The following is a 21,186-nucleotide window of genomic DNA, read 5'->3' on the forward strand; positions in this document are numbered from 1 at the left end:
ATGTCTTTTAGAATTAGGAAGGTATCCATTAATTACAACAGGGATAAAACAGATGATCAAATACTGGTCTCGAATAAAAAAAAATGCCTGAAAATTCGCTGGTATATGAAGCATACAGTCTCGGCTTAGAACTAGACAACTCTGGCACATACAACTGGGTTTCCGAGTTAAAACTTATACTTAAAGATCTAGATATAGACCATTTGTGGCAGGAGGAAAAAAAGCGAAATGCGAACAATGTAAATATAGATAAAATAATATCAGAAAAACTAAAAACAAAGTTTGAAAACAATTGTAAACAGATTTTAGACAATGATAACAAAGGGAAAAATCACAAAAATAAATTGCGCACTTACAGAGAACTGAAAACAGACTTTGGCTTTGGAAACTACTTACACGTAGTCAAAAATACTCATCACAGGTCATCAATGACAAAATTGAGGATTAGTGCTCACAGACTACAAATAGAGACTGTGAGATATAACAACACAGATATATCTGACAGAAAATGCCTATGTTGTGAAAATAACGCCATAGAGGACGAAGAACATTTTCTTTTAACATGTGATCTCTACGCGAGAGAAAGAAAAAAACTGTATCAGCTGTTATCACCCCAACCCTTAGCAAACAATAAAGAAAAAGTAAAATATATTTTAAATAATAAATAAAGATGAGAAAACAATAATACAAATAGCAAAATACATAGAGAACTGTTTCAAAACAAGAGAGGAAAAGTTGAAAACATTATAGTCAGCTATCTCAAGATAAGGTCATGTACATGCAATAGTAATCTAAACATTCACCAACACAAATGTGGAAAACAATCCAATTTACTTTACCATTATTTTTTTTTCTACTTTTATTTGCTAGTTGTTTTTATTTATTTTCCTGTGTGTATTTTTATTCTCACTTTAATTGTTTGTTTGTCTTTATTCACATCTGTATTGCATTTTAGTCAAAATCCTAATAGGGATACGAACGCAATAAAGATAATTATTATACACAAGATATTAAACAAGCCACACCAACCCAGCAACTATTCAGCAACAGATTTGTACACACTCCTGCCATGTCATACTCTGTAATATGCAATTACAATTCTGGTTCCCAATAACTCTGGAGATAGATACTGAAAGTGTAGCCGAGGCATTGATGGAGGTGTATAGTCAGGTAGGTATTCCTCACGAAGTACGAAATGGTATTCTTCACGAAGTACGAAGATACATAGGTAGTCAATTCATCTCTGATCTGATGCATGAGGTCAGTAGATTAATATAAATTAAGCAGCTAACCACATTACCCTACAACCCTATGGGAAATGGTTTACTAGTAGTCGAAAGATTCAACGCTACCTGCACTACCCCTAAAGTCAATGTTAATAAAGATGTGTAATGAACGACCTAATGATTGGGACCTCTATCTACCAGCTTTACTCTTTGCATACAGAGATGTGCCACAAGGTAGTCTTGAGTTCTCTCCCCTTTGACCTCCTCTATGGTGGGCCCATGAAGATTCTGAAAGAACCGTGGACAAAGGATGTTGAGGTACAAGAATTCAAGTCAACACATCTATATGTATTCGATTTGAGAACAAGATTGGGGGAGATGTTCTAGTCAGCACCGACAGATTTGTCTAAATGTCAGAAAAGGTACAAACAAGTTATGATCGCAAATCCATAAAAAGATAGTACAAGGTAGGGAACTGAGTCCTAGTGTTATTACCAACTGACCACAATAAATTGACGATGCAATGGAAAAACCATGTCAAACAGGTCAAACATGAAAATGTTGTGGAAATAAATGGTAAAGATAAAATGTATCATGTTGATATGCTTAAATTCTATAATAAAAGGAAAGATAAGGACCATGCTTGTGTTTGCATAGCGGAATGAGTGCTAGGTTGCATGCACTGCTATTATAGAAAGTGAAGAAGGTGAAGGTGTCATAGACTCAGAACAAATGACAAATGACGGTAATGACAAGTACAGCACACCACGTAGATGTTGATATCAACCCTGTCCCTGATGCTAATGAAGGCCACCCAGAAATAGTGAGTGAATAAGAGAAGAGATAATTCAGGGGGTAAAAAGCATAACATGAAAAAAATTTGATTTACATTATCAAAATTTATATAATACATACAGAAAATACATTTGATTTTTCATCCATGGTTTTTAGTCTAATTTTTCCAGAGCACCTCTGCAATGAACTCAATTTAAATTAGATTTTTTTTAGATATCAGAAATGGGCTAATAATAGATCAATATGCATGTTTATCAACATCAAACTAATCATGTCTAATTAAGCAATTACTATGCATAGATATAGGTCTGTATTATGTTTCAGGGTGCACATGTACAAAGTTTCATTATAATGTGATGATTAATCCTAACTAAATCAGTGGAAAGCTGAAAAGTAAATTATCATGCAAATTAGGTAATTATTATAGATGTATAAAAACCTAAAACTAATTTGATCACATTGTGTTAGAGTACATATGTACCAAGATTCATTGAATTAAGGTTAGTACTGTCACAGACCATCTTTGTAGGAAGTTAATGTGTTTAGTACCAAAAAATATGTTTTATTATGCAAATTCGGTAATTAATATGATCTGATTTTAACCCAAAACTGTGCGAGTCTGTGCATTGTTCTGGAGCACAATGTACCAAGTTTCATTGACTTGGAATAATTAGTACATGTGATATAAGTGTGAAAGCTGAAAATTGGCTAATTATGCAAATTAGGTAATTAATATGCACTGATTGTAACCCAAAACTAATCAGGTCTGTGAATTGTCCTAGAACATCTATGTACCAAAGTTCATTGAAATGGGATAATTAGTACTTGCGATATCAGTGTAAAAGCCAAAAATTAACGAATTATGCAAATTAGTTGATTAATATGCACACATTTTTACTTAAAATTAATCAGGTCATCCTATGTATCTATGTAAGTTTCATTGAAATGTGATAATTAGTACCTGAGATATCAGTGGAAAGCCGAAATTGACTAATCATTATGCAAATTAGGTTAATTATATGCATGGATTTTTACCCAAAACTAATTACATCTGTGCGTTAGTCCAGAGCATCTATGTACCAAGTTTCATCAAAATCAAAGATATCAGTGGAACAGTCATGGTACAGCTAAAAATTAGCTAATTATCATGCAAATCAGGTAATTAACATGCATGGATTTCAACCAAAACCTAAGCAAATCTGTGCATTAGCCCAGAGCATCTATACACCAAGTTTCATTAAAAACCAACATACGGTTCTTGAGATATCAGTGGAACGGACAGACAGACAGACAGACAGACAGACAGACAGACAGACAGACAGACACACACACACACACACACACACACACACACACACACACACACACACACACACACACACACACACACACACACACACACACACATACACACACACACACACACAGACAGGGTAACTGCAAAGACTCCCATTGTGTGCTTCGCACACGGAAGTCAAAAAAGGGAATTATAGAAGTTAAATTCTCTTTACTCTGCCCCAGTAGTGTTAGTGGCGAAGAAGGATAGTACAAAGAAGTTCTGCGTTGATTACTGGTATCATAAATTGAACCACATTTGATACAGAGCCTACCCCCAGATATATACGATATGTAATAATAACTTTATCTCTGTTGAGATATAGTTGCAAGTTGCATCAAGACAAGTATTTTTTTTTAAATCGACCTGACTAATGGTTACTGACAGGTCAAGATGGCGGTGAACTCGAGAGAGAATGCATTTACAGCACCTAATGGTAGTTATCAGTTTGTTCGTCATATCAATTTAAATTTGTTCAAACTGGAGTAAATTCATTCTATGACACAAGTACTGATGCTTTTTATAACTTTATATAAACATACATCTCTTTTATTAATAATATCTCATTACATTACATTACAGAATAATACACACTTAACATTCGATTAACAGCAGTATAATGTCACATTATGGCAATAAAAGTTAATTTTGCTTTATATGAATAACAGGGTTTGTAGACTGGATATAATACAACTGATAAAGAGTACTTTATGATTCATAACATGTACATAATAAAATAACAAGCAGTCTGTCGGCTGAGATAGCTCTGCTGTTAGCAATGCACATTTCAATTAAAGAACTGAAGATATCATTAGAAAATTAAAAATATGTATAGTATCAAAGCAATTAAAATTGAATATAACATCACAAAATGAACAAATCTGAGAGAGCTTTACCTGAGGCATATGTATAGTATCAAAGCAATCAGACTTGCAGTTTTTAACAAGAATTCAAAAATATCACAAACACCAATAATATTCATCAAAATTAGAGAATTAAAGATATCATTACGAAATGAACAACTCTAAGAGAGGTCTGCTCAAGGTACATATATACCAAGTATCAAAGCAATAAGAATTGTAGTTTTCAAAAAGAAGTTGAGTATTTAAAAATTTGAAACAGACTACGACAACGGATGACGGGCGCCGGCGGACAATCACTCATATGATTATATGAAGTATTGTAATGTGTTGAACTGTATAATCTGAATTCTTCCATTTCATGTTTTCTCTCAACAATAAACCCAGCATGTACAATACTCTGTTTTTGTTCTTTCTCACTTGACAACTCGTATTGTCTGTTAAGTGTGACAGTTAACTGTTTTCTATCATTTATTGTTTCCCATCTATGTGTGTATTCCTCCCCTTTGTGAATAATTAATGAGTGTTTTTGATTAGATAATTGACTATATATACTCTCACATTGATGACAGCCAAACTGAGTTACTGAATTTGATGTCTCAATAACATTTTGATGATTTGAATTTATGTATGTGAAGTTCTTGAGTTGTTTTTTTCTAGTGAATTTCATTTTAATGCTTTTTTTTGAAGAACTATTAATGTCTTCTAACATCTCAATGGCATATGTTTGCATATGGCATTCATGGTTATGGGAAGAGTGAAAACTGATATCACATAAATTACAATACAGCATTTTATTGGTACAAATATGTTTCCGTTGAATATGATTTCTGAGATGACCTGATAGGCGATAACTCTTCTCACATTGTTCACACTGATAAGGCTTCCGAATCGTATGCGTAACCATATGCTGTTTAAGATTACAGTACCTAATAAAACTCATTTCACACTGCTCACAATGATATAGCGTCTCAGTTGTATGCTTAAGCATATGCCGCTTGAAACCTCTTTGTGTGGCAAAACTCTTCCTACATTGTTGACATTGATTAGATTCTTCATGTGTTGCCTTTATATGCTGTTCGTAAGACTCTGAATCAAAAAACTTCTTCCGACAATGCTCACAATGATAACGCCTTTTTCTTTTGGTATGTGTTCGCATACGGGTTTCGAGAGTATGTGCCCAGGCATAACTCTTCTCGCATTGTTCACATTGATATGGCTTAACTTTGGTATGCGTTTGTATATGCTCTTTTAAACACGACTCAGGACATCTCTTTTTACAATGTTCGCAATATGGTATCTTATCGGTAGTTCTATCGGTATCTTCATGCTGTGTAAGATTGTCACTCACAAGTGTTTCTTCTAACACCTGTTCGATTGAAACTTTACATTCATATCTATTCTCAGATTGTTCACCGGGATATGTGAATGTTATCATAGCCATAATAATTAAAGTTATTCACGACATTTATGATTCAAAATGATTGTAGGACTTCTCAACATGTTCACAAAACATTTCCTAATCTTTTCATACAGCATTTTCTTCATCTTATTGGATACAATTCTGATACATGTATTTTTCCAACTCTTTCTGTGCTATTCACTGCAACTGCAATAAAAAAATGAGATGATAATGACAATTTGTGAATCAAGATACATATGCTAGTTATGTCACTGCAAACAGACTCTAATTAGATTACCGGTAATACAAAGGTTAATTCAAAGCTAGCATTGGGTTAACACACATTAATGACAGGCTAACATCAGGTTAATACAAAGCTAGCATTGGGTTAACACACATTAGTGACAGGCTAACATCAGGTTAATTCAAAGCTAGCATTGGGTTAACACACATTAGTGACAGGCTAACATCAGGTTAATACAAAGGTAGCATTGGGTTAACACACATTAGTGACAGGCTAACATCAGGTTAATTCAAAGCTAGCATTGGGTTAACACACATTAGTGACAGGCTAACATCAGGTTAATACAAAGGTAGCATTGGGTTAACACACATTAGTGACAGGCTAACATCAGGTTAATTCAAAGCTAGCATTGGGTTAACACACATTAGTGACAGGCTAACATCAGGTTAATTCAAAGCTAGCATTGGGTTAACACACATTAGTGACAGGCTAACATCAGGTTAATTCAAAGCTAGCATTGGGTTAACACACATTAGTGACAGGCTAACATCAGGTTAATACAAAGGTAGCATTGGGTTAACACACATTAGTGACAGGCTAACATCAGGTTAATTCAAAGCTAGCATTGGGTTAACACACATTAGTGACAGGCTAACATCAGGTTAATTCAAAGCTAGCATTGGGTTAACACACATTAGTGACAGGCTAACATCAGGTTAATTCAAAGCTAGCATTGGGTTAACACACATTAGTGACAGGCTAACATCAGGTTAATACAAAGCTAGCATTGGGTTAACACACATTAGTGACAGGCTAACATCAGGTTAATTCAAAGCTAGCATTGGGTTAACACACATTAGTGACAGGCTAACATCAGGTTAATACAAAGCTAGCATTGGGTTAACACACATTAGTGACAGGCTAACATCAGGTTAATACAAAGCTAGCATTGGGTTAACACACATTAGTGATAGGCTAACATCAGGTTAATACAAAGCTAGCATTGGGTTAACACACATTAGTGATAGGCTAACATCAGGTTAATACAAAGCTAGCATTGGGTTAACACACATTAGTGACAGGCTAACATCAGGTTAATACAAAGCTAGCATTGGGTTAACACACATTAGTGACAGGCTAACATCAGGTTAATACAAAGCTAGCATTGGGTTAACACACATTAGTGACAGGCTAACATCAGGTTAATACAAAGCTAGCATTGGGTTAACACACATTAGTGACAGGCTAACATCAGGTTAATTCAAAGCTAGCATTGGGTTAACACACATTAGTGACAGGCTAACATCAGGTTAATACAAAGCTAGCATTGGGTTAACACACATTAGTGACAGGCTAACATCAGGTTAATACAAAGCTAGCATTGGGTTAACACACATTAGTGATAGGCTAACATCAGGTTAATACAAAGCTAGCATTGGGTTAACACACATTAGTGATAGGCTAACATCAGGTTAATACAAAGCTAGCATTGGGTTAACACACATTAGTGACAGGCTAACATCAGGTTAATACAAAGCTAGCATTGGGTTAACACATATTAGTGACAGGCTAACATCAGGTTAATACAAAGCTAGCATTGGGTTAACACACATTAGTGACAGGCTAACATCAGGTTAATACAAAGCTAGCATTGGGTTAACACACATTAGTGACAGGCTAACATCAGGTTAATACAAAGCTAGCATTGGGTTAACACACATTAGTGACAGGCTAACATCAGGTTAATACAAAGCTAGCATTGGGTTAACACACATTAGTGACAGGCTAACATCAGGTTAATGCAAAGCTAGCATTGGGTTAACACACATTAGTGACAGGCTAACATCAGGTTAATACAAAGCTAGCATTGGGTTAACACATATTAGTGACAGGCTAACATCAGGTTAATACAAAGCTAGCATTGGGTTAACACATATTAGTGACAGGCTAACATCAGGTTAATACAAAGCTAGCATTGGGTTAACACACATTAGTGACAGGCTAACATCAGGTTAATACAAAGCTAGCATTGGGTTAACACACATTAGTGACAGGCTAACATCAGGTTAATACAAAGCTAGCATTGGGTTAACACACATTAGTGACAGGCTAACATCAGGTTAATACAAAGCTAGCATTGGGTTAACACACATTAGTGACAGGCTAACATCAGGTTAATACAAAGCTAGCATTGGGTTAACACACATTAGTGACAGGCTAACATCAGGTTAATACAAAGCTAGCATTGGGTTAACACACATTAGTTACAGGCTAACATCAGGTTAATACAAAGCTAGCATTGGGTTAACACACATTAGTGACAGGCTAACATCAGGTTAATACAAAGCTAGCATTGGGTTAACACACATTAATGACAGGCTAACATCAGGTTAATACAAAGCTAGCATTGGGTTAACACACATTAGTGACAGGCTAACATCAGGTTAATACAAAGCTAGCATTGGGTTAACACACATTAGTGACAGGCTAACATCAGGTTAATACAAAGCTAGCATTGGGTTAACACACATTAGTTACAGGCTAACATCAGGTTAATACAAAGCTAGCATTGGGTTAACACACATTAGTGACAGGCTAACATCAGGTTAATACAAAGCTAGCATTGGGTTAACACACATTAATGACAGGCTAACATCAGGTTAATACAAAGCTAGCATTGGGTTAACACACATTAATGACAGGCTAACATCAGGTCAATACAAAGCTAGCATTGGGTTAACACACATTAGTGACAGGCTAACATCAGGTTAATACAAAGCTAGCATTGGGTTAACACACATTAGTGACAGGCTAACATCAGGTTAATACAAAGCTAGCATTGGGTTAACACACATTAGTGACAGGCTAACATCAGGTTAATACAAAGCTAGCATTGGATTAACACACATTAGTGACAGGCTAACATCAGGTTAATACAAAGCTAGCATTGGGTTAACACACATTAGTTACAGGCTAACATCAGGTTAATACAAAGCTAGCATTGGGTTAACACACATTAGTGACAGGCTAACATCAGGTTAATACAAAGCTAGCATTGGGTTAACACACATTAATGACAGGCTAACATCAGGTTAGTACAAAGCTAGCATTGGGTTAACACACATTAATGACAGGCTAACATCAGGTTAGTACAAAGCTAGCATTGGGTTAACACACATTAATGACAGGCTAACATCAGGTTAGTACAAAGCTAGCATTGGGTTAACACACATTAATGACAGGCTAACATCAGGTTAGTACAAAGCTAGCATTGGGTTAACACACATTAATAACAAGCTAACATCAGGTTAATACAAAGCTAGCATTGGGTTAACACACATTAGTGACAGGCTAACATCAGGTCAATACAAAGCTAGCACTGGGTTAACACATTAATGACAGGCTAACATCAGGTTAGTACAAAGCTAGCATTGGGTTAACACACATTAATGACAGGCTAACATCAGGTTAATACAAAGCTAGCATTGGGTTAACACACATTAGTGACAGGCTAACATCAGGTCAATACAAAGCTAGCACTGGGTTAACACATTAATGACAGGCTAACATCAGGTTAGTACAAAGCTAGCATTGGGTTAACACACATTAATGACAGGCTAACATCAGGTTAGTACAAAGCTAGCATTGGGTTAACACACATTAATGACAGGCTAACATCAGGTTAGTACAAAGCTAGCATTGGGTTAACACACATTAATGACAGGCTAACATCAGGTTAGTACAAAGCTAGCATTGGGTTAACACACATTAATGACAAGCTAACATCAGGTTAATACAAAGCTAGCATTGGGTTAACACACATTAGTGACAGGCTAACATCAGGTTAATACAAAGCTAGCATTGGGTTAACACACATTAGTGATAGGCTAACATCAGGTCAATACAAAGCTAGCACTGGGTTAACACATTAATGACAGGCTAACATCAGGTTAGTACAAAGCTAGCATTGGGTTAACACACATTAATGACAGGCTAACATCAGGTTAGTACAAAGCTAGCATTGGGTTAACACACATTAATGACAGGCTAACATCAGGTTAGTACAAAGCTAGCATTGGGTTAACACACATTAATGACAGGCTAACATCAGGTTAGTACAAAGCTAGCATTGGGTTAACACACATTAATGACAAGCTAACATCAGGTTAATACAAAGCTAGCATTGGGTTAACACACATTAGTGACAGGCTAACATCAGGTCAATACAAAGCTAGCACTGGGTTAACACATTAATGACAGGCTAACATCAGGTTAGTACAAAGCTAGCATTGGGTTAACACACATTAATGACAGGCTAACATCAGGTTAATACAAAGCGAGCATTGGGTTAACACACATTAATGACAGGCTAACATCAGGTTAGTACAAAGCTAGCATTGGGTTAACACACATTAATGACAGGCTAACATCAGGTTAATACAAAGCGAGCATTGGGTTAACACATTAGTGACAGGCTAACATCAGGTTAATACAAAGCGAGCATTGGGTTAACACATTAGTGACAGGCTAACATCAGGTTAATACAAAGCGAGCATTGGGTTAACACACATTAGTGACAGGCTAACATCAGGTTAATACAAAGCTAGCATTGGGTTAACACATTAGTGACAGGCTAACATCAGGTTAATACAAAGCGAGCATTGGGTTAACACATTAGTGACAGGCTAACATCAGGTTAATACAAAGCGAGCATTGGGTTAACACACATTAGTGACAGGCTAACATCAGGTTAATACAAAGCTAGCATTGGGTTAACACACATTAGTGACAGGCTAACATCAGGTCAATACAAAGCTAGCATTGGGTTAACACACATTAGTGACAGGCTAACATCAGGTTAATACAAAGCTAGCATTGGGTTAACACACATTAGTGACAGGCTAACATCAGGTTAATACAAAGCTAGCATTGGGTTAACACACATTAGTGACAGGCTAACATCAGGTCAATACAAAGCTAGCATTGGGTTAACACATTAGTGACAGGCTAACATCAGGTTAATACAAAGCTAGCATTGGGTTAACACACATTAGTGACAGGCTAACATCAGGTCAATACAAAGCTAGCATTGGGTTAACACATTAGTGACAGGCTAACATCAGGTTAATACAAAGCGAGCATTGGGTTAACACACATTAGTGACAGGATAACATCAGGTTAATACAAAGCTAGCATTGGGTTAACACACATTAGTGACAGGCTAACATCAGTTGAATGCAAAGCTAGCATTGGGTTAACACACATTAGTGACAGGCTAACATCAGTTGAATGCAAAGCTAGCATTGGGTTAACACACATTAGTGACAGGCTAACATCAGGTTAATACAAAGCTAGCATTGGGTTAACACACATTAGTGACAGGCTAACATCAGTTGAATGCAAAGCTAGCATTGGGTTAACACACATTAGTGACAGGCTAACATCAGTTGAATGCAAAGCTAGCATTGGGTTAACACACATTAGTGACAGGCTAACATCAGGTTAATACAAAGCTAGCATTGGGTTAACACACATTAGTGACAGGCTAACATCAGGTTAATACAAAGCTAGCATTGGGTTAACACACATTAGTGACAGGCTAACATCAGGTTAATACAAAGCTAGCATTGGGTTAACACACATTAGTGACAGGCTAACATCAGGTTAATACAAAGCTAGCATTGGGTTAACACACATTAGTGACAGGCTAACATCAGGTCAATACAAAGCTAGCATTGGGTTAACACATTAGTGACAGGCTAACATCAGGTTAATACAAAGGTAGCATTGGGTTAACACACATTAGTGACAGGCTAACATCAGGTTAATACAAAGCTAGCATTGGGTTAACACACATTAGTGACAGGCTAACATCAGGTAAATACAAAGCTAGCATTGGGTTAACACACATTAGTGACAGGCTAACATCAGATTAATGCAAAGCTAGCATTGGGTTAACACATTAGTGACAGGCTAACATCAGGTTAATACAAAGCTAGCATTGGGTTAACACAATAGTGACAGGCTAACATCAGGTTAATACAAAGCTAGCATTGGGTTAACACACATTAGTGACAAGCTAATATCAGGTTAATGCAAAGCTAGCATTGGGTTAACACACATTAGTGACAGGCTAACATCAGGTCAATACAAAGCTAGCATTGGGTTAACACATTAGTTACAGGCTAACATCAGGTTAATACAAAGGTAGCATTGGGTTAACACACATTAGTGACAGGCTAACATCAGGTTAATACAAAGCTAGCACTGGGAAAACACACATTAGTGACAGGCTAACATCAGGTTAATACAAAGCTAGCATTGGGTTAACACATTAGTGACAGGCTAACTTCAGGTTAATACAAAGGTAGCATTGAGTTAACACACATTAGTGACAGGCTAACATCAGGTTAATACAAAGCTAGCACTGGGTTAACACACATTAGTGACAGGCTAACATCAGGTCAATACAAAGCTAGCATTGGGTTAACACATTAGTGACAGGCTAACATCAGGTTAATACAAAGGTAGCATTGAGTTAACACACATTAGTGACAGGCTAACATCAGGTTAATACAAAGCTAGCACTGGGTTAACACACATTAGTGACAGGCTAACATCAGGTTAATACAAAGCTAGCATTGGGTTAACACACATTAGTGACAGGCTAACATCAGGTTAATACAAAGCTAGCATTGGGTTAACACATTAGTGACAGGCTAACATCAGGTTAATACAAAGGTAGCATTGGGTTAACACACATTAGTGACAAGCTAATATCAGGTTAATGCAAAGCTAGCATTGGGTTAACACACATTAGTGACAGGCTAACATCAGGTTAATGCAAAGCTAGCATTGGGTTAACACACATTAGTGACAGGCTAACATCAGGTTAATACAAAGCTAGCATTGGGTTAACACATTAGTGACAGGCTAACATCAGGTTAATACAAAGGTAGCATTGGGTTAACACACATTAGTGACAGACTAACATCAGGTTAATACAAAGGTAGCATTGGGTTAACACATTAGTGACAGGCTAACATCAGGTTAATACAAAGCTAGCATTGGGTTAACACACATTAGTGACAAGCTAATATCAGGTTAATGCAAAGCTAGCATTGGGTTAACACACATTAGTGATAAGCTAACATCAGGTCAATACAAAGCTAGCACTGGGTTAACACAATAGTGACAGGCTAACATCAGGTTAATACAAAGCTAGCATTGGGTTAACACACATTAGTGACAGGCTAACATCAGGTTAATACAAAGCTAGCATTGGGTTAACACACATTAGTGACAGGCTAACATCAGGTTAATACAAAGCTAGCATTGGGTTAACACATTAGTGACAGGCTAACATCAGGTTAATACAAAGGTAGCATTGGGTTAACACACATTAGTGACAGGCTAACATCAGGTTAATGCAAAGCTAGCATTGGGTTAACACACATTAGTGACAGGCTAACATCAGGTTAATACAAAGCTAGCATTGGGTTAACACATTAGTGACAGGCTAACATCAGGTTAATACAAAGGTAGCATTGGGTTAACACACATTAGTGACAGACTAACATCAGGTTAATACAAAGCTAGCATTGGGTTAACACATTAGAGACAGGCTAACATCAGGTTAATACAAAGCTAGCATTGGGTTAACACACATTAGTGACAAGCTAATATCAGGTTAATGCAAAGCTAGCATTGGGTTAACACATTAGTGACAGGCTAACATCAGGTCAATACAAAGCTAGCACTGGGTTAACACAATAGTGACAGGCTAACATCAGGTTAATACAAAGCTAGCATTGGGTTAACACACATTAGTGACAGGCTAACATCAGGTTAATACAAATCTAGCATTGGGTTAACACACATTAGTGACAAGCTAATAATATCAGGTTAATGCAAAGCTAGCATTGGGTTAACACACATTAGTGACAGGCTAACATCAGGTCAATACAAAGCTAGCACTGGGTTAACACAATAGTGACAGGCTAACATCAGGTTAATACAAAGCTAGCATTGGGTTAACACATATTAGTGACAGGCTAACATCAGGTTAATACAAAGCTAGCACTGGGTTAACACACATTAGTGACAGGCTAACATCAGGTTAATACAAAGCTAGCATTGGGTTAACACACATTAGTGACAGGCTAACATCAGGTCAATACAAAGCTAGCACTGGGTTAACACAATAGTGACAGGCTAACACCAGGTTAATACAAAGCTAGCATTGGGTTAACACACATTAGTGACAAGCTAATATCAGGTTAATGCAAAGCTAGCATTGGGTTAACACACATTAATGACAGGCTAACTTCAGATTAATACAAAGCTAGCATTGGGTTAACACACATTAGTGACAGGCTAACAACGGGTTAATACAAAGCTAGCATTGGGTTAACACACATTAGTGACAGGCTAACATCAGGTTAATGCAAAACTAGCATTGGGTTAACACACATTAGTGACAGGCTAACAACGGGTTAATACAAAGCTAGCATTGGGTTAACACACATTAGTGACAGGCTAACATCAGGTTAATGCAAAACTAGCATTGGGTTAACACACATTAGTGACAGGCTAACAACGGGTTAATACAAAGCTAGCATTGGGTTAACACACATTAGTGACAGGCTAACATCAGGTTAATGCAAAGCTAGCATTGGGTTAACACACATTAGTGACAGGCTAACATCAGGTTAATACAAAGCTAGCATTGGGTTAACACACATTAGTGACAGGCTAACATCAGGTTAATACAAAGCTAGCATTGGGTTAACACACATTAGTGACAGGCTAACATCAGGTTAATACAAAGCTAGCATTGGGTTAACACACATTAGTGACAGGCTAACATCAGGTTAATACAAAGCTAGCATTGGGTTAACACACATTAGTGACAGGCTAACATCAGGTTAATACAAAGCTAGCATTGGGTTAACACACATTAATGACAAGCTAACATCAGGTTAATACAAAGCTAGCATTGGGTTAACACACATTAGTGACAGGCTAACATCAGGTTAATGCAAAGCTAGCATTGGGTTAACACACATTAGTGACAAGCTAACATCAGGTTAATACAAAGCTAGCATTGGGTTAACACACATTAGTGACAGGCTAACATCAGGTTAATGCAAAGCTAGCATTGGGTTAACACACATTAATGACAAGCTAACATCAGGTTAATACAAAGCTAGCATTGGGTTAACACACATTAGTGACAGGCTAACATCAGGTTAATACAAAGCTAGCATTGGGTTAACACACATTAGTGACAGGATAACATCAGGTTAATACAAAGCTAGCATTGGGTTAACACACATTAGTGACAAGCTAACATCAGGTTAATGCAAAGCTAGCATTGGGTTAACATACATTAGTGACAGGCTAACATCAGGTTAATACAAAGCTAGCATTGGGTTAACACACATTAGTGACAGGCTAACATCAGGTTAATACAAAGCTAGCATTGGGTTAACACACATTAATGACAAGCTAACATCAGGTTAATACAAAGCTAGCATTGGGTTAACACACATTAGTGACAGGCTAACATCAGGTTAATGCAAAGCTAGCATTGGGTTAACACACATTAGTGACAAGCTAACATCAGGTTAATGCATTGGGTTATCACGCATTAGTGACAGGCTAACATCAGGTTAATACAAAGCTAGCATTGGGTTAACACACATTAATGACAAGCTAACATCAGGTTAATACAAAGCTAGCATTGGGTTAACACACATTAATGACAAGCTAACATCAGGTTAATACAAAGCTAGCATTGGGTTAACACACATTAGTGACAGGCTAACATCAGGTTAATACAAAGCTAGCATTGGGTTAACACACATTAGTGATAGGATAACATCAGGTTAATGCATTGGGTTATCACGCATTAGTGACAGGCTAACATCAGGTTAATGCAAAGCTAGCATTGGGTTAACACACATTAATGACAAGCTAACATCAGGTTAATACAAAGCTAGCATTGGGTTAACACATATTAGTGACAGGCTAACATCAGGTTAATACAAAGCTAGCATTGGGTTAACACACATTAGTGACAGGCTAACATCAGGTAAATACAAAGGTAGCATTGGGTTAACACACATTAGTGACAGGATAACATCAGGTTAATGCAAAGCTAGCATTGGGTTAACACACATTAGTGACAGGCTAACATCAGGTTAATGCAAAGCTAGCATTGGGTTAACACACATTAGTGACAGGATAACATCAGGTTAATACAAAGCTAGCATTGGGTTAACACACATTAGTGACAGGATAACATCAGGTTAATACAAAGCTAGCATTGGGTTAACACACATTAGTGACAGGCTAACATCAGGTTAATACAAAGGTAGCATTGGGTTAACACACATTAGTGACAGGCTAACATCAGGTTAATGCAAAGCTAGCATTGGGTTAACACACATTAGTGACAGGCTAACAACGGGTTAATACAAAGCTAGCATTGGGTTAACACATTAGTGACAGGCTAACATCAGGTTAATACAAAGGTAGCATTGGGTTAACACACATTAGTGACAGGATAACATCAGGTTAATGCATTGGGTTATCACGCATTAGTGACAGGCTAACATCAGGTTAATTCAAAGCTAGCATCGGGTTAACACCAGTGTTTTCTACAGCATTCAATTTGCGTGGGGATGATTAGTAAGACCGCCACAGTGATTTTTTCATTGTTTATCCTGAGTGTGAATTGTATTACAAAAATAAAGTGCAAAATACACAGCTATCAGGGATCTTGCCACGCTGGTCGGCCTGACCGCCACTCAAAATTAGCGCCCACCACGGAAACGCTTTCGACCAGGACTATTGTCAGACAGAGACATGGCTCTAGAAGCGCATTCATTTAAACAAAATGGTCACCAGTCAGCCATTTTAAATTCGATCCGAAAAATAAAATGATGTGCATCCGTAGCCCATAATGTCTAATATATGTACCAAGTTTGAACAAAATCCATCCATAAATGCCAGAAATGCTTAATATTAGCACAAAAATGGCCGCCATTCAGCCATTGTGAATCAGGACGTGAAACAAATTGATGTACATGTATGTGTGAAGTTTCTGCGAAAGCATCTCAAAACCACAGTCCTATCAGGGTGTCAAAACTAGAGTCAGCGGTAATGGTACGACCCATACTCCTAACACTGGCGGTGCACTCATTTCCGTTCCACTCATTCTAGCAGTAACCACAGCTACACAGTATTTGAATATGTTTAGTAATTTGCATAAAAAAGTGGTATTTCACAACATTTTGTTCAAATAAAGAATTTACATGTATGCGCATAACTTTAATGACTTTTTACAAAATAAATATGGTGATGTTCATAAATATGAAATAATGCAACTGAAAGTGTCTATAGTTGTGTATACATGTCACTTTTGTGCGAGACCTATTTTTCAAAGTGGAGGTACATTCATGTTCATACATGTATGTGTGTTGTTTGGCTAAAGTAAACCTGCTTTCGCGAGTCAAAGTTTTATTTTATCAAAACATACACTAACTTGTGAAATCGTGAGATTTAGATGAAGGGAAAAATGCATGTGATATCGAATACTGAAAGTTCATATACAAGAATGAAAAAAAAAATATTTCAAAGTTACTGGGAGACTCAGAGAATTTGAATGGCTTTGATTACATTCTGTACTTCAATATGCAAATACGATTTGGCAGTGGTGAAAACCCAAATAAGAGGGACTAAAGTGAGAACGCCACCAGTGTTTGGGGTGTGGCTACAACCAACATAACATTGTCAGCTGATGGTATTCCGGTAAAATACAGGTATTTACTGCTGCCATTGAGATATCTTACTTTTCGGTGACAAAGTGCACACATTTTGAATCGCTGGTTAATTAAAAACAAAAATAAATGATTATTTTAGAAAGTTCCTCGAAGCACAGTCCCTTGAGGGACTGTGATCGAAGTAGGCAACGAGGTGTTTTTTTTTAAACACCATGCAAAATCATGCTTTCTGTGCTGCCACCTCAATCGGAATTCCCTTCTTTTCACCCAGCATGCATCAAATGTGATGTTATGTGATGTGATGTACATAACTTATTGTAGCAATATAAAAGGTTTTATGAAACGCATATGAAACATTTCAGCCAGGACTATGTTTCATGATCTTATTCACTACAAAAACACTCTCTTTCAAAGAATCAACCACGCAATTGTTTGATGGAATGTTGTTATTTATTGAAGTGATTATTTTTTATCACTCCATCACTTTGGTAAAAAACACAGACCCGGCATATGTTTGTCACGTATTAGTCCTTTGACTCGATGGGTCAAGAATACCACCACCCAATCATGAGTATCACATGGTAATGCTGATAGAACCAAAAGTTGATTATTTTAAATTATTATAGGAGAGATAATAAATATGTAAATAGGTGTAACCAAGATACCATTGAAAATGAATTTCATTTTATGGTGGAGTGTCCCAAATTCTGTTTGATACAGCGACTGATGTGATTGACTCCTTTCACAACCTGCCTCCTGAAGAACAGTTCACTGCACTGTTAGTTTAGTTTATTTTTTTTGTTTTTATTACTTCCTTATTAGTGTATTGGTGTTGTATTCTTTTACTATTATCTGTAACCATTGCCACTCTCTCCGGGGAGTGAGTAAGTGCTAATAAATAAATAAATAAATAAATATATCACGCCGGCATCATGTGAAAAAAACAACAACACTGTGGTGAGATTATACTGTATGTACCGATAGTAAGTGGCAGGCAATGTAAAACACATGTACAAGGACATGGATACTTCAAAAAATTATCCGACGATTTCACGAACGAAAATGGCCAGCAGCCAGAATCAAGGGGGATTCGCACAGAGCTCTGGGTAAATCAAGGAAATACTCGCTGTTACGGCACGCCTGATTGGCTGAAAAGGAGTATGCGCACTTGATTTACCCAGAACTCTGTGCGAATCCCCCTTGATTCTGGCTGCTGGCCATTTTCGATCATGAAATTGTCGGATATCACCAGAAAACGCGCGATTTGTGCAGTTTTGAATAAAACCAAGTTAGCGATTATGAACAATGGTTATTAACGTAACACCTGATCCCCTCTGCACTTTTTGTTTCGCATTTTAAGGTAAGAAATCGACATTTGAAACCGACAGGGTGTCGATTTACTAGGTGCCGTGTTTCACAACTTGTTTATTTATATACGTATAGCGGATGATTTTTTTTTAAAATTAGTATTTATTGATTTTCAGCCCCCAAGTGACTGTGCCTTGGAGCCACCAAAAGACGACCGTGTGCATTGAAGATTTTGACTGAAGACTATTTCTTCGCAATAATACCGCATCACTAATAACACATGTAGATAATATACTTACGACTGTGACGACTTGGATGCGAGATTTGAACCAATGTATATGAAGACAAAACAAAACAAAACAAAACAAACGAGACGTCGGTAAAGCAGGCGAGCTTCGAAACGGAAGTTTACATCGCCCTCTAGAGATGGATGTGTTAATGACTTCGTTTTTTTTTGCTGATCAAATTGCACATGTATATCTCGACTGGCCCAGTTGTGCGCTAGTCGTAGCAATTTTATTGTTTTATACCATAATTCCTTTAAACGAGTTTGTAGAAACTCTCGCGTTGACACGAAATTACACGACTGGTCCGTTCTGCCCGCCCTCTATAGTTGTTATCACGTTTTAGTGATAGATAGATAGATAGGTAACAGCTTTTACAACCGTGTAGAAAATTTTACATTTCTAATTTGGTGTTTTTAAAATGTAATAAAGTTGATTGTAAGATATGTTTAATTTTTTTTTCTTTATCCAAATTCAGGAAATTTTCATTTACACTGTTGATAGTGTGAAACATTGCGTCTCTTTGTTTTGTGTACAATTTACAATGTATTAAATGATGTTCCTCATTTTCAACTTCGTTACAATGGGAGCATAACCTGTCTTCCACTGGTGTTTTTGGTTTTGTATAACGACATTTTTCGATGGCAAGTTTATGGCAACTTAATCTAAATTGAGCTATTGTTTTGACATGTTGTGGGTTGTTCATCACTTTTATGTATTCTTCTTGTTCCAAGGAGTCTTTGAATGTCCTGTATGTGCGTAATTTGGCACTTTCCCTTTTGTTGTCTATATTCCATTTGTTAATGTAATATTGTCTAATTGAATTATTTAGTTTTTGTTTTGTGAAATCTGTGACATTGTTTTTGTTGTAAAGTTTCAAGTTTCGTTCTAAGGTAGTCAATCATGCTCCTGTGTAAGTATTGTTTTCCATGTCTTTTATAGCATAAAAGCTAAATTGTCATTGTCTATCGCTTTGAGGTGTTTGTAATAGTTAATTGCTGAGCAGTATATTCTGCTTATCAGTGGCTCTCTTCCCAGTTCCATTCTGCATCCAATTTTGCTCGCTCTATTGCCAATGTTAAGAATTTGGCGACAAAAGCGTAGATGATATTTTTCTGTTGCTGTTTTGTGCCAATTAGTCTGATTATGGAAAATGCCCCATATCTCACCTGCATATGTTAATATGGGTAGTTGTGTTACATTTAGGAGTTTTTCCTTTATCCTTATAATGTTCATGTTTGTTGGATATATGTGTGACTGAATCCTTGCAGCTTTGTAGGTCTTGTCTGCCAGTCTGTCTGCAGTAGAGTTTATTGATCCATTGGCCTTAAATGTTACTCCAAGATATGTGTATAATCCTGTAGTTTTTATTTCTTCATTGCCACATGTAAATCGCCTTGTATCTGGTTTGCATCCCGAATTCCTGAATATAATCACTTGCGTTTTGTTTGTGTTTACTTGTTTACAAAGTCTATTGCAGTTTGTAAACCTTCATATGATTTTGATAGTAGTGCAATGTCATCGGCGTACAATAGGCTATTGATAGTTTTATTATCCAGTTCTGGTGCATTTGTTTCAATTTCTGTGAGTCCTGTGATAAAGTCATTTATGAAGATGTTGAACAGGGTTGGACTCAGAGGGCAACCTTGCTTAACTCCATTTTTAGTTTTAAATGATGATGCATAGAATGCCAATGAGCAGCATGAAATGTAATTGGCTGGTTCCCGCCTCAAGTGTCACGGCGCGCCAAACACTAGAGACAGGTAAATACTGTAGTATTGTAAAAAGTTCCGGCATTCTGATTGGTCAATGGCGATCCTTCGTTTGTTTGTTTTTGGTCTGACGCAGGGTTTTTACCCCCAAAAGCTACGTGAATACAAAACTGTTAATGTCAGAACCATTTAAAATAAGAAGTCTGTGACAGGCAGACTGAACCGTAAAA

At 36.9% G+C, this 21,186-nt stretch overlaps 1 protein-coding gene and 1 long non-coding RNA gene across 2 annotated transcripts; one reads left to right on the forward strand and one right to left on the reverse strand.

Annotated features, from left to right (window-relative positions):
• Positions 1-3,874: 3,874 nt before the first annotated feature.
• On the reverse strand, positions 3,875-19,376 carry LOC144345582 (uncharacterized). Its single transcript, XM_085503831.1, has 2 exons — positions 19,260-19,376; positions 3,875-5,826 (listed from the first exon to the last, which is right to left on the reverse strand). Exon 2 carries the CDS (start codon positions 5,659-5,661, stop codon positions 4,444-4,446), a length of 1,218 nt encoding a protein of 405 aa, XP_085359957.1. The 5' UTR covers positions 5,662-5,826; positions 19,260-19,376; the 3' UTR covers positions 3,875-4,443.
• Positions 18,834-19,690, forward strand: LOC144345571 (uncharacterized). The gene is made up of 2 exons (XR_013419392.2): positions 18,834-19,012; positions 19,137-19,690. It is a non-coding gene; the product is annotated as an uncharacterized LOC144345571 (long non-coding RNA).
• The last annotated feature ends 1,496 nt before the right edge of the window (positions 19,691-21,186 follow it).

Source organism: Saccoglossus kowalevskii, chromosome 9 (assembly GCF_978046115.1).
Source record: "Saccoglossus kowalevskii chromosome 9, keSacKowa6.1, whole genome shotgun sequence".
Lineage (NCBI taxonomy): Eukaryota > Metazoa > Hemichordata > Enteropneusta > Harrimaniidae > Saccoglossus > Saccoglossus kowalevskii.